The sequence below is a fragment of the Abramis brama genome (assembly GCF_963993115.1).
Source record: "Abramis brama genome assembly, chromosome: 2".
Taxonomy (NCBI): Eukaryota; Metazoa; Chordata; class Actinopteri; order Cypriniformes; family Leuciscidae; genus Abramis; species Abramis brama.
The window spans coordinates 517498-532906 of record NC_139964.1 but is presented as its reverse complement, the minus strand read 5'-3'; the positions used below and the strand labels follow the sequence as shown (position 1 = coordinate 532906).

The following is a 15409-nucleotide window of genomic DNA, read 5'->3' as shown; positions in this document are numbered from 1 at the left end:
AGGGAGAGAGAGAGAGAGAGAGAGAGAGAGAGAGAGAGAGAGAGAGGGAGAGAGAGAGAGAGAGAGGGAGAGAGAGAGAGAGAGAGGGAGAGAGAGAGAGAGAGAGAGAGAGATAGAGAGAGAGGGAGAGAGAGAGAGAGAGAGGGAGAGAGAGAGAGAGAGGGAGAGAGAGAGAGAGGGAGAGAGAGAATTTTTGCATTTTAAAAAAACATTTATTTTACAATTCTTGTACACCACTCAACACAATTCCAATATAATAATAACCACAATAATTCACATCACATTAGTAACTCACAAGAAAAAAATAAAAGTTAATCTACAACAGAGCAAACTGCATCATTATAACACCACTGGTTTGAAAAAAAAATCACGTCTTTCATCATCTTATAACATTTCAAATCAATCCACACTCTTGATTTTATCCTGTTTTTTTAAAAAATAGATATAACTTCACATCCTTCTGACCCTTAAATTGTGTTCCTCCTACTTAAATATATTGCCATTTTTGCTTCACCTATAATGAAGTTTAATAGTTGACATTTTATTCAGTTTTTTTCTGCATATTTGCTGCGATAGCCAAGAATAAAACTCTGAACCGAAAAAACTTCATTTTAAACTGCTAAACAACAATTTAAAAAGGTTTTAAAAAAATAACCCAATCTTGTACACTCCATAAAACAATGAAAAATTCTCTCCCTTTTTTCACAAAAAGGACACACATTACATACATTTGGGTTAATTACACTCACAAAAGAATTAACAGTCTTCTATGTTCTCCAACATCTCCCCGTTAGCTCCTTTAAGATCAGGAGTAATGTATAACTCTGGAAAAGGATCTTCTTATTCGGAAACACCTTTCCTTCACCGTAACTCAAAAGGAGAGACTTTTCTTCTACTGTCAGTTTCTGTTTTAAAACATCCAGCAGTTTCCCTGCTAACCTTTCAGATTTTAAACTTAAACAAGAGGCTACCCCTTGTGAGTTATTTAACTCAGAACCCCCAGCAACTATTAGATGATAAAGTTGAACTTTTCTTGATGTACACATGACATCAAAACCTTGCAATTTCACTTGATACATCAAATCTAGCTCCAAACACAGTCGGTTCTTTTAGTAACCAATGCAAAGACTCAGAAACCCCTCTTCTCCTTTTAAAGAGAAGGCTCCATACTCTAAAGATCCCTTTAAAAAAATAGGTCAGTCCATTCATTTGAATCTTGCTAGAGTCCATTAAAAACAAAGTAGAGTCCAATCCCAAACCTCTAGCTTGTCTTAAAATACAATTAGCAATGTTTCACCAGACAAGATCTTCAGGACCTGCTAAAAGTCTTTGTAAGCGAATGGCCTGCAGCTTTGCAAGAAGTCCACCTGGCGGCTCAGGACATGCCAAGCGATGCCAGAAAGTCGAAGCCACCAAATTATTGATGACTGTGACACGTCCTCTGAACGACATTTTTGGCCACAGCCATCTCCATTTTTCTAGTCGTCCTTTAGTTTTCTCCAAAACCCCTTCCCAGTTTTTCTGCATCATTGAATCATCCCCAAGATATACACCTAAATATTTAAAACCAATTTTCTTCCACTCAAGTCCAGCCGGTAGTTTAGGAAGGCACCTACCTTCACACTTTCCACATACTATGGCTTCAATCTTTATCCAGTTTACCTTAGCTGAAGACATTTTTCCAAAATCATTGATTATTACATGTAGCGTGTCTACTTCTTCTTGATTTTTTATCATGACAATAATGTCGTCAGCATACACCGATAACTTGATTTTACACTCAGATTGCGGTATACTCCAACCATCAATACTTGTTCTAATTCTTAATAACAGTGGTTCAATAGCTAAAGCATACAGCACACCCTTGCCTTATACCTCTTGTGATCCTAAAAGGAGCACTCAACCCTCCATTGATTTTAAGTACACTCTCAATGTTTACATATAACGCCCCAATAATTTTGATAAAACCTGGACTGAAACCAAACTCTCCTTGAGTCTGCCAGAGGTAGTTATGCTCAACCCAGTCAGAAGCTTTTTCTTGGTCTAAGGAAATAAGACCAAAGTTTAACCCCAATGATCCAGAGATGTCCAAAATGTCTCTAATCAAATGAATATTGTCAAAAATAGACCGATTGGGTACACAGTATGTCTGGTCTACATGGATGACCCCACCAATCACATCTCTTAATCTAATCACTAAGGCTTTGGATAAGATCTTCATATCAGAGCATAAGAGTGACACAGGTCGCCAGTTCTTGATGTTTCTGAGGTCCCCTTTCTTCGGCAGAAGGGTGATCACTGCTCTCCGGCAGCTTGTAGGCAGCAACCCTCTGGTCAAGCTGTCATTAAGCACTTCTTGAAGATCCTCCCCGAGTACTGCCCAGAGGGATCTATAAAACTCTATAGGAATACTGTCGATGGAGCTTTCCCGCACTCCATACTCTTTAGGGCATCATACAATTCACCTTTCATGAAAGGTTTCTCCAATTCAACATTAGCTCCATCTGGAACTTTAGGTAGACCCATATAAAACTCACTGGCTATATCTTTCATCTCTACGTGTTCACTCTTATACAGCTCTGAATAAAAATCAACCACTCTTTTCCTTATTTCCTTAGGATTTATAATTTCCATGCCAGATTCAGATGTCAAAGAATGCATATGTCCATTTTGTTTCAAGTCCAAAAAAGAACTTGGTTGGGCCATCCATCTGCGCTACACTTTGAAAGCGTGAGCGTACCAGAGCACCCTGAGCTTTAACACCCAACTAATCATCCAAAACTTTCTTTTTATTTTTGAGAACTTTAATACATGCTCTGTCTCTAGCAAATTCTATTAAGTTTTGTATTTCTACAATTTCTCTCTCTAGATCTTCTAGTGATCAGGAAATGTCTCTAAAAGCATTGAAAGTATACATACGGCACAGTTGTGTCACATGTCTGTCCTGTCTTGTTCTGCACTTGGGTGTCTGTTATGTTGAGCCATGTGCTTGTGTTATTGTTAGCCCCGCCCTACTTGTTATCTGATTATTGTTTGAGTTCTCCCACCTGTTCCCCCTGATTAGTTTCCCTTTATTAGTTCCCTCTTGTTTGCAGTCTGTGTGGATCGTTGTCTCTGTTTCCCCCTGTGTTATGTTTTGAGTGTTTGCCTGCCTTGTTTTTCCCCCACGAGGGAGTTTTGGTTTTTAGTCTGTTTTGTTTGTTATTCATTAAAATTCCTTTTCTGCACTTGAATCCTCGCTTCACCTTTTGAATTCTCGTGACAGAACGATCCACCAGAATGAGGATTCAGCAGAAGGATTCCTGCCCTCACCTGGAGCGAATCATGAGACTCAGCAACTTGGTTTCTCTCCGACAGCAGGGGACCAGGGTGAAGGATTTCGCCCTGAGATTCAGCGCGGCAGCAGAGGGACTCGGGCTTGGGGATATAGTCCTTAAGGACTTATTTAATGTTTGTTTGGACGATCCCTTGCCTCGATGGGAGATGAAGGGGCTGGAGATTTTAGACTTTCCGAGGTTCACTAAGTTTCTCCACTATCGTGCTCGGTGGGATACATCGGACCCGCCTGCAGCCCCGCTGCCCAGCCCAGAGAATGCATCGCCGCTGCCCAGCCCAGAGAATGCATCGCCGCTGCCCAGCCCAGAGAATGCATCGCCGCTGCCCAGCCCAGAGAATGCATCGCCGCTGCCCAGCCCAGAGAATGCATCGCCGCTGCCCAGCCCAGAGAATGCATCGCCGCTGCCCAGCCCAGAGAATGCATCGCCGCTGCCCAGCCCAGAGAATGCATCGCCGCTGCCCAGCCCAGAGAATGCATCGCCTCTGCCCAGTCCAGAGATCCATCCACCATTAATTCCGTCCAGACCAGAACCTGCACCTCACCATCGAAGACGGCGGAGGAGGAGGAAGACCTCCGGCCTCCCCAATGTCCCGGAGGATTCCGTTGCGGAGGAGCCAGAGACTGTTCACGTCACGTCTGCCCAGCCAGAGACTGTTCACGTCACGTCTGCCCAGCCAGAGACTGTTCACGTCACGTCTGCCCAGCCAGAGACTGTTCACGTCACGTCTGCCCAGCCAGAGACTGTTCACGTCACGTCTGCCCAGTCAGAGACTGTTCATGTCAAGTCTGCCGAGCCAGAGACTGTTCACGTCACGTCTGCCCAGCCAGAGACTGTTCACGTCACGTCTGCCCAGCCAGAGACTGTTCACGTCACGTCTGCCCAGTCAGAGACTGTTCATGTCAAGTCTGCCGAGCCTGTGTCTTCGGACAGGATGGCCGCCGCCGAGGGTGTTCCCATCACATCTGCTGAGCCTGTGTCTTCGGACAAGATGGCCACCGCTGAACCTGTTCACGTTACGCCTGTCGAGCCTGTGTCTTCGGACAAGATGGCCGCCGCCGAGAGTGTTCCCGTCACGTCTGCCAAACCTGTGTCTTCGGACAAGATGGCCACCACTGATCCTGTTCACGTTACGCCTGTTGAGCCTGTGTCTTCGGACAAGATGGTCGCCGCCGAGAGTGTTCCCGTCACGTCTGCTGAGCCTGTGTCTTCGGACAAGATGGCCACCACTGAACCTGTTCACGTTACGCCTGTCAAGCCTGTGTCTTCGGACAAGAAGGTCACTACCAAGACTGGGTCTTCGGACAAGATGGCCGCCGTCGAGCCTGTGTCTGGGCCGGTGGTGTCTGTTCCTGAGCCTGAGCCCTCAGTGACCGCGACACTGGCCATTATAGCCACAGCCATGTGGTGTGTGTGGGCTACACACACGCTTGAGCCGGTGGCGTCTGTTCCTGAGCCGGTGGCGTCTGTTCCTGAGCCGGTGGTGTCTGTTCCTGAGCCGGTGGTGTCTGTTCCTGAGCCGGTGATGTCTGTTCCTATTCCTGAGCCAGAGCCAGTGTATGTCCCTGAGCCGGAGCCCGTGTCTGTCCCTGAGTCGGAGCCCGTGTCTGTTCCTGAGTCTGAGCCCTCAGTGACCGCGACACTGGCCATTATGGCCACAGCCATGTGGTGTGTGTGGGCTACACACACACTTGAGCCGGTGGTGTCTGTTCCTGAGCCGGTGGTGTCTGTTCCTGAGCCGGTGATGTCTGTTCCTGTTCCTGAGCCGGAGCCCGTGTCTGTTCCTGAGCCGGAGCCCGTGTCTGTCCCTGAGCCGGAGCCCGTGTCTGTCCCTGAGCCGGAGCCCGTGTCTGTCCCTGAGCCGGAGCCAGTGTCTGTTCCTGAGCCGGAGCCAGTGTCTGTTCCTGAGCCGGAGCCAGTGTCTGTTCCTGAGCCGGAGCCAGTGTCTGTTCCTGAGCCGGAGCCAGTGTCTGTTCCTGAGCCGGAGCCAGTGTCTGTTCCTGAACAGGAGCCAGTGTCTGTTCCAGTGTCTGTTCCAGTGTCTGTTCCAGTGTCTGTTCCAGTGTCTGTTCCAGTGTCTGTTCCAGTGTCTGTTCCAGTGTCTGTGCCTGTGTCTGTTCCTGTGCCTGTGTCTGTTCCTGTGCCTGTTCTTGTGTCTGTTCCTGTGCCTATGTCTGTTCCTGGGCCGGTGGTGTCTGAGTCTGAGCCGGTGGGACTAGTTCCAGTGCCTGAGCCGGTGGTGCCAGTTCCAGTGCCTGAGCCGGTGGTGCCAGTTCCAGGGCCTGAGCCGGTGGTGCCAGTCCCAGTGCCTGAGCCGGTGGTGTTTGTTCCAGTTCCTGCGCCATGGCCGCCCGAGGGGTCTTCTCCGCCCTGGCCGCCCGAGGGGTCTTCTCCGCCCTGGCCGCCCGAGGGGTCTTCTCCGCCCTGGCCGCCCGAGGGGTCTTCACCACCGTGGCCGCCCGAGGGGTCTTCTCCGCCCTGGCCGCCCGAGGGAAAGTCTCCGCCCTGGCCGCCCGAGGGAAAGTCTCCGCCCTGGCCGCCCGAGGGAAAGTCTCCGCCCTGGCCGCCCGAGGGAAAGTCTCCGCCCTGGCCGCTCGAGGGAAGGTCTCCGCCCTGGCCGCCCGAGGGAAAGTCTCCGCACTGGCCGCCCGAGGGAAAGTCTCCGCCCTGGCCGCCCGATGGACAATCTGCTCCACCCTGGCCGCCCGACAGTTTGTTTCTCCCGTCCCGCCCTGGTTTGTCTCTTCCGTCCCGCCCTGTTCTGTTCCTCTCGTCCCGCCCTGGTCTGTTCCTCCAGTCCCGCCCTGGTCTGCTCCTCCAGTCCCGCCCTGGTCTGTTCCTCCAGTCCCGCCCTGGCCTGTCCCTCCCGTCCCGCCCTGGTCTGTCCCCCCCGTTCTAGTGGAGTGTCTGGAAGCCACTCCTTAAGGAGGGGGTTATGTCACATGTCTGTCCTGTCTTGTTCTGCACTTGGGTGTCTGTTATGTTGAGCCATGTGCTTGTGTTATTGTTAGCCCCGCCCTACTTGTTATCTGATTATTGTTTGAGTTCTCCCACCTGTTCCCCCTGATTAGTTTCCCTTTATTAGTTCCCTCTTGTTTGCAGTCTGTGTGGATCGTTGTCTCTGTTTCCCCCTGTGTTATGTTTTGAGTGTTTGCCTGCCTTGTTTTTCCCCCACGAGGGAGTTTTGGTTTTTAGTCTGTTTTGTTTGTTATTCATTAAAATTCCTTTTCTGCACTTGAATCCTCGCTTCACCTTTTGAATTCCCGTGACAGTTGCTGTATTTCTATTTTTGCATTATCCCACCATTGCTGTAGAGAATCAAACAATTACTTCCTATCCTTAAAATTTTTCCAAAAATAACCAAACTGATTTTCATTTTCCTCCTTATCTTTCTGTCCCTCTCTTTCAATATCACTTATTGTTGCTTCGTGTTCTACATTCTCTGGTCCACACTTGAAACATTTAATTGTTTCCGATGTGCCGTAAATCACGTAATCAAACTCATCAAGCCTAAACTTTATTGCAAGATTTAACTCCACACTCTCACTGTTTAAAATCATGTACACTTGTCTTCGGAAAGAATCGACATGTTTTAACTGTGTCGATTTACAATTTAAGGCAATTTTTTTTAAACTGTGAAACCATTTTTCCATGTCTGGCCAATTCTCTCTGAATCACTTCATCTTTTATTAAAGGTGGAACATTTGACAACAAGATCTTTTTCACCGGTTGCATCAAAGGCATTACTGGTGTGTAAGAATCATTAATCACAATTCCATTTGCAATGATCTCATTTACTTTGTTCACATCATTTCCTTCTACTTCATCATGCATTAAGAACTTAGGTGTTTTCTGGGATCAGAACCTCAAATTTGATAAACAAATAAATGTGGTGATTAGTTCTTGTTTTTTCCAGCTACGTCTTCTCTCTAAGATCAAATCCTCTCTTTCTGAGAAAACCTTAGAGATTGCTGTCCATGCGCTCATTACCTTGCGGTTGGATTATTGCAACTCTCGCTACAATGGCATCTCCAAATACTCTATTGCTTGTCTCCAATTAGTACAGAATGCTGCTGCAAAGTTCCTCAAAATAAAACGTAAATTTGATCATGTTTCTCCTATCTTAAAATCGCTGCATTGGCTACCTGTGCATTTTAGAATTGAGTTTAAAATTCTTCTCCTTGTTTTGAAATCCTGAGCTATCCTGAGCCACAGAGCTATTTGTCCTAGCTACTCTGTCCGCACAATCCCACACGAAACCTGAGGTCTGGTGATAAGAGTCTTTTGTCAGTCCCCAGATCACGGTTAAAGAATAGAGGAGACAGATTCTTTGCTATTGCCGGCCCTAGGCAGTGTAACAGCCTTCCGGTTTACATCAGAGCAGCTCAGTCTTTAACTGCTTTTAAATCTTCTCTTAAAACCTATTTTTTTCTTTAGCTTTTAATTTATTGTGAGTTTTTGTCATGAATGTGTGGTTTGTCCTTGTTCTTTATCTTGTGTATTGTTCACCACTTTAGTCAGCCTTGTTTGCTGTTCTTAAATGTGCTATATAAATAAATTCAGACTTGAAACTTGAAACTTGCGGTAGTAACCAGAACCTCCGCATCCCGTTCTTTGTAGAACCAGACCTGGAACTCTCCCAGGTCTAGACGTGGGTGCCGTCATGCCCCATCCTTGAGAATGTACTCAGAGGAAGGAGTCAGGAAGGCTGTCGAGAGGAGAGGTCAGTTGGGGCAATGAGGGGCAACTAGCAAGACCTGCTCCATCTCTTCCTGATTTTAGCACCGTAGTGCAAGAAGGCTCACTGGGGAACACATTTCTGCAGGGACCCCAGGGCCAGCTGTGGCCAGAGTTCTTTCTGTGTTGAGGGATATACGCTCAGACGGGAGAAGAAACAACTGGCGGAGGGACGAGTCCGGAGGGGCAACAGACGTGGCCGTTTTGCCCCGAAGTGGTCCCAAACAGCTGGCCAGCTGGGGACGGAGTCTCCACTGTATCTGAACCAGAGGCTGTCATGAGGCTTGTCAGCGGCACAATTGAGCAAACCAGCAGAAATAAGTGGAATGAAGCAACCTTAGAAGCTTCTGACTCCAAGAAGGAGGTGGCGGGCGAGTTGCAACATGCGAGGGGAGCGCAGCTCAACGGTCGCAATGTTGTCAGAACAGTACATGCTCGCTGAGCAGCGATGTCTCGAAGCGAGGAAACTGTAAGCAACTCGAAGCAATGAATGCCAGTGCAGTCAGAGGGCGCCCAGACCTCTGTTACTGCATGCCCTTTATATGTGGCCCCTCAGCCGACATTAGTGGACACTTGTTCCAGGAGCCATTGGCCTGGGGAAACAAAGGGTCTATTTATGGGCTGAGGGTTTGGCGACAGGCCAGGGTGTTCACCACAACGGAGTGTGTCGCTCTGCCACGGCCACCTCGGGACACGGCCGTGAAGCCAGTGCTGAAGCGGTCTTCATATGGAGGAAGCCATGTGGCTGCGTCCACCATATGCCCCAGGAGCCTCTGAAAGTTTCAGTGGGACCCTTTCTCACTTCTTTAATAGTACTGAGCTGACACACCTCTATCTGAGAGATGCGCTAGACAGAGACCACCTCCACACTAGAAAAGAGATTCTTGTCCCTTGGGCGAGATACTCTTTCCCAGTTGACCTGAAGACCCAACTGGCTATGGAGCACTCGAAGGGTAGGACCATTTACTTCGTAACCCACCACACATTAACCCTCTGAGGTCGGCAAATGCGCTGGCGCGTTTTGCTGGATTTTCTTCACATTGTAGCACTATTAACTTAAATTACTCCATCATTTATGGTCATACAGAAAAAAGAAATATAAAAAAAGAATCTGTGATATTTTTACTTGTGTATGTGTCCACTTACAATCAAATCAAAACATTGTGCTTTTGTAAAATAAAGAAAATAAACAGGGTGTGCGTTCTGCCTCTCCATCGCGGTGAACTTTTTTTTCTTGAGCACGTCTATAAACTGAAACAAAACTCAGCGAATACTTGTCACACATTTATGAGCCATACACCTTTATAAACATTTAAGTGTGTACTTTTAAATGATCGGATTCAAACTGAAAACAAATATTCTCTGTTTAAGTAATTTGTATAAAACCAACAAGATGTCCAGCTTCTCAAACGCTTCCTAATTATTTTTAATTTGAACACGCCCACTCACGCAAAAGATATTCACATGCAAATCTCCACATGGAACGCGATCGTGCTCATTACCTCAAAAACAAAGCACCAAAACACTTCACAAGTCTCTGCTTTTCGTCGAGTTTGAAAGACGCGCCATGAGCTTACATTGGATTTACCTCAGAAGAAGAAGAACGCGATTTGAAGACAAGAAAGATTTAAGGTAAGAAATTCTTACATATTAGTTTGTTATTGTTGCATAAATTTCACATTGCAGTTGAACTGTTGCTAGATATATGGTGAATATTATAATATTTAGACCCGTGTTTACTGTTACTGTGTTTGTGGATATCTGCTCAAATGTAGATATGTATATGGTAACCATAATGTTTTATATTTGAGCGCGATCGCGTTTGAAACATGATAATCAATATATTTTTCTCTAGCTTAGTTGTTACTGAAATATTTTGGAAGATTTATAGGCTGCTATAGGTTATTGTTATTATTATTTTATGCAGCACTGCGCATAGCCTATGCCTACAAGGCACAACAAACCTGGTGTTCATTATATATTGTTGGAAACATTTATGTGTGTGTGTGTGTGTGTGTGTGTGTGTGTGTGTGTGTGTGTGTGTGTGTGTGTGTGTGTATTCTGTGAATTTTAAAAAGCAATTTTAACCAGAAAAATCTAAAATTTATTCCCGAAATCGTGCAGGCCTTTCTCTTAATATCAGTATGTTCACTTTTTTTTTCTTTCAGGGCCCAGATGCTGAGTCCTGCTTACTTCAACATTCACATGAGTCTCTGTACATGAACATGGTAAAGTGAAAATCAAACACCTTGGAAATGAAAGGTATGTACAATGTTTTTAGGAATGGCACAAAGGTCTCTGTCTTTGGATCAATGTTTTCAATGAGTGCTTTTTTGTCATTTGTTGTGTATCTTTGGATTATGTTGTGTTGTAAATAAATCCAAAAAATCTAAAAGCCATTCTTTTTTAAACCTCTTCATTCTTTGTGCAAGGTTGCTCAGAATGATAGGGCCTGATAGCTCCTAATAGGGCCGTTAGGGAAGGGTCTTTGTCTTTCTCAGGTGTGAAAAGCTTACATATTAATGAGCTTTTTCACACAAAACACGTCGTAAAATTTTTAAATCAATATATTGTCTTATCTGAATGAGCAGTCAGGGTGATTTTCACATCGTTTTAGAGCAAATATTCTAGGCTACGTGATACAATTTTCAAAAGTCTACTGAAGAAATAATCAGTATGGGTTTCATGACCTTATTTCAGTGAGAATTTTTTTTTGTATTTTCACAAACCACGCATAAATGTCATTATCTCAAAACAACAAACTTTTACACAAATGCTGCTGATATATTATTGTAGCAGAGTTTGTGCTTGAATACAGTGTAATTAGACTTTAGCCATGAAAATGTCACAAGTAACAGAAATAAGCACAAATGTCAGAGCATGTCAGAACACCTCCAGGGCCCAGAAAACAGCTCAGACCCCAGAGGGTTAAGGGTATAATGAAGTACGGGCTCTTGGAAGCCATACTTCATATCGGCTGGAGGGAACGGCTAACTCGCGTCCTTCGCTAGTAGGACTGCGGCGTACACGCACAGGACAGGAGCTCTGCTCAACACCTAGGTGAAAATGGAGGACAGGGATACCGCTCAAGAGGCCCGCAGGCGGCCCTAAGCGGGATCTGAGTGTGCAGTGCAACACTTACCTGACTCCACTAGGTGGCAGGGGACGTGTGAGAAGGCGGTGGAACAAACACACACACAAACAAAGACTCCACCCGGCTCTCATCCGGGGGGAGGGAGTGGATGACCAACTCCAAAGCACCTTCCTCCATCCCTGAGCGGCCCACTCAGGAACGCTTTCGCTGTTGCTTGCTGCCTGGCTTGGCAGCGCCTAGAGCGGGCTGGGCATCCTACTGCGGCCGGCTCTATGCTGAGGCCTGGCTGGAGGCTGTTATGGAGGCCCAGCGGAGCGGCGGCAGGGAAACACCCTCGGCGACGAGCAGGTGAAGAAACTGCCACCGGCGGAAGGGTGGCAGCAGCGGACCGCTGGGGCAGGATGTGCCCGATGGCCTCCGCCTGCGATTGGGTGGCAGAAAACTGCTGGGCGCAGTTCTCCGCCCCATCGCCGACCAGCCCAACCTGGGAAATTGAGGAGACCAGGAACCGAACCTTGTCCGCCATACAACCAGGCTGAGCCAACGATGGCGCTTCTGGACCACTAACATGGGCATCACCATACCGATCACGCACACCACGACACTCGTGCCCCAGAGGGTGAGGTCGAATTCGGTACGGAGCCCACCTATGAGCGCACAGTCTGGGCTACCCTTGTACATGTCCATGAGTGCCCAGGCCTGACAGACCTGTAGCAGCACCATGGCACGCAAGAGGAGGCGGCTTGCCCACAGACCTTGTAAGCTCTGCCCGTCAGAACGGACGAGAACTCACCGGCTTTAGGGGGGAGACGAGGGGCCGCATCCAAAAAGCAGCGGCCACCGGACACAGGTGCACAGACCACTCTATTGGAGGGACAGCCTCGCAACCCTTCACCGCTCCTCCGTCAAGGGTAGTGAGGGGGGAAAAGCTTATTCAGGCAGTTTCTGACAGAGAAAGGTGCCGCCTACAGCCTGGTAAGCTCTCCATGCACGTCGGGAAGGAAAGGCACTGGGGCGGCGAGCTGAGAACCAGTGTGGCCCGTCCCGAGATATGAATCATCCAACCGAGACGGTGGAGGATTCCACTCAAGCCCGACAGCCTCGGCGGCCTGATTCAGCATAGCTGACGTTTCTGGATCTGGCTCAGGCAACGTTACACTCCCAGAGGGAGATAACGCAGCCAAGTCATCATTTCCATAGGTTAGCTCACCGATGCTGCAATCGGCATCCTGTCCCCTGGAGAGGCTCCGAATGAAACGGCTGGTCGGTCCATTACAGAGGGACCAGCCCACTCAACGGGGGGCTCCACCAGCTTTGATGTGATAGAGGAGTGAGGGGCCCACAGGGATTGGTTACCAGGCGGGGAAGCCTCACTATGATCCTCTGATCACCATCCCACGCGGCGCTGTAGCGGGGCGTGGTAATGGGGACTCCAGCTTCACACATGAAGGCGAGTCTCGATCTCAACACCGCGATAGTCATATCCTCGCAATGAGAACACAAACTATCCACAAAAGTTGCTTCAGCGTGCTGCATATATACACACATACATTAATACATGTACATTCTACAAACACTTGATACAACCATTGTGACCATCCATTTGGGGGGACACGGAACGATCACATCCAGAAACGCACGGGTGGAATAGCATCTAGAAAAAGACGCAAACGCACCCATGTTGCTCTTACAGGAAATGGGACCCATCACCAGTGCCGGAGCACACAGGGGAATGACCGCGGCAACACTGAACAGTGAACTGAAACAGTGAAGCACTCACTTTTCCGCCCTCCAACCCACAGTCAACAAACACAGAAATTTGATGCTGTTAAAACAGCAGTTGAGAGCTCAAAAGCTCACGACCACCGCTGCACTTGTGCTGTAGAAATCACCAGCACTGGGACAGTCTTCCTAGAAAAACACAGACACATTCGCTTGTTGTATACAACAATACTCTTGGGCTCCGAAGCAAAAAGCAACTAGTGTGTGCATCCACTTCTGTATTTATACCCGTGCCGCGGGAGCGGAGTGTGTAATGCAAATCACGCACGCCAATTTGACGGTGATCATGACAGATAGTGTGTGTGACGGTGATCATAACAGATAGTGTGTGTGACGGTGATCATGACAGATAGTGTGTGTGACAGTGATCATGACAGATAGTGTGTGTGACGGTGATCATGACAGATAGTGTGTGTGACGGTGATCATGACAGATAGTGTGTGTGACGGTGATCATGACAGATAGTGTGTGTGACGGTGATCATGACAGATAGTGTGTGTGACGGTGGTCATGACAGATAGTGTGTGTGACGGTGATCATGACAGATAGTGTGTGTGACAGTGGTCATGACAGATAGTGTGTGTGACGGTGATCATAACAGATAGTGTGTGTGACAGTGGTCATGACAGATAGTGTGTGTGACGGTGATCATGACAGATAGTGTGTGTGACAGTGGTCATGACAGATAGTGTGTGTGACGGTGATCATGACAGATAGTGTGTTTGACGATGATCATGACAGATAGTGTGTGTGACAGTGGTCATGACAGATAGTGTGTGTGACGGTGATCATGACAGATAGTGTGTGTGACGGTGGTCATGACAGATAGTGTGTATGACGGTGGTCATGACAGATAGTGTGTGTGACAGTGGTCATGACAGATAGTGTGTGTGACGGTGATCATGACAGATAGTGTGTGTGATGGTGGTCATGACAGATAGTGTGTGTGACAGTGGTCATGACAGATAGTGTGTGTGACGGTGATCATGACAGATAGTGTGTGTGACGGTGGTCATGACAGATAGTGTGTGTGACAGTGGTCATGACAGATAGTGTGTGTGACGGTGGTGATCGTGACAGATAGTGTGTGTGACGGTGGTCATGACAGATAGTGTGTGTGACAGTGGTCATGACAGATAGTGTGTGTGACGGTGATCATGACAGATAGTGTGTGTGATGGTGGTCATGACAGATAGTGTGTGTGACAGTGGTCATGACAGATAGTGTGTGTGACGGTGATCATGACAGATAGTGTGTGTGACGGTGGTCATGACAGATAGTGTGTGTGACGGTGATCATGACAGATAGTGTGTGTGACGGTGGTGATCATGACAGATAGTGTGTGTGACAGTGGTCATGACAGATAGTGTGTGTGACGGTGATCATGACAGATAGTGTGTGTGACGGTGGTCATGACAGATAGTGTGTGTGACGGTGGTGATCATGACAGATAGTGTGTGTGACGGTGATACCTGTCCAGAGCAGTGGTGTGCAGGACTGCAGATCTACTGTACAACTGTACATTTCACCCGTTGAGTTTCCTTTTAATGGGGCTCCAACGATGATCCTGCCAAAAACACCCTCACAATCAATCAGATCCTCAGAAAACACATGTAGAACATCCTAGCAACCAGTGTGTGTGTGTGTGTGTGTGTGTGTGTGTGTGTGTGTGTGTGTGTGTGTGTTTCACTCACTGTTTCCTGTTTTCAAACTCTGACTGATAAACGCTGTAACCAAAGAAATCTTCTGCTGTGCCGTTAAATCTCAGGGGATGTTCAGTGTCGATATTGAAGGCCTCTGAAAGAGACGCTGGAGAAGCGAGAGAGACTGTTGAGACATCAGGAGACGCTTGTGAGACTGTTTCTTAAAGATTCACTTAAAAAGTTAAAAGCTAAAGTTTCTCTTCCTGTCTGTCTGTCATTCCATAAGATGCTAAATATGATATGTATATAACCACAATAGACAAATATGTATTTACATACAGTATGCAAGGAATGGACTAAGAAGGACTAGCGCATTGTTACATAAATATAACTATAAATAGTTTGGTATTGCACATAGTTTCTATTGCAACAGTTTAAAGAGGAAGGGACCTAGACATGCGAGAGATTTTCTGAGCCCTTTTCTCACTCCGGATCTATCCAGTTCTTGAAGGATGGCCAGCAGAGCATCAGTAATACTCTCTGGTTTAGTATCTGAGCATCAGCAGCACCTGTGGCTCGATTAACCTCCTCAGAAACACAAGCTCTGGAGTCTCTGTGTTTGTGCCACTTCTCTTCCATCTGTCCGGACCTGAAGTGGCACAGTCACAGAGACTCCAGAGCTGGTTTCCCCTGAAGACCTCAATCATCTGCACTGGTTTGAGTGTGTTCTGCTGCAGTTCATGAGCAGATGAGCAGCTTCACCAGCATAAACCAGCCTTATTCTGGAAAATCTGTCAGTGTGTGTGTGTGTGTGTGTG

At 47.3% G+C, this 15409-nt stretch overlaps 1 protein-coding gene across 5 annotated transcripts in view; it reads right to left on the bottom strand.

Annotated features, from left to right (window-relative positions):
* LOC311077449 (integrin alpha-L-like) overlaps nucleotides 1-15409 on the bottom strand; it is a 45478-nt gene that overhangs the window by 25018 nt on the left and 5051 nt on the right. For 3 of the 5 annotated variants that reach the window (XM_084105953.1, XM_084105955.1, XM_084105957.1), the window contains exons 2-3: nucleotides 14643-14775; nucleotides 14421-14515 (exon numbers count right to left, since the gene is read on the bottom strand). In XM_084105953.1, the coding sequence (XP_083962079.1) occupies nucleotides 14421-14515; nucleotides 14643-14775 (228 nt within the window). The remainder of the gene's footprint in view (nucleotides 1-14420; nucleotides 14516-14642; nucleotides 14776-15409) is intronic. The other 2 variants (XM_084105954.1, XM_084105956.1) reach the window with 1 other exon arrangement.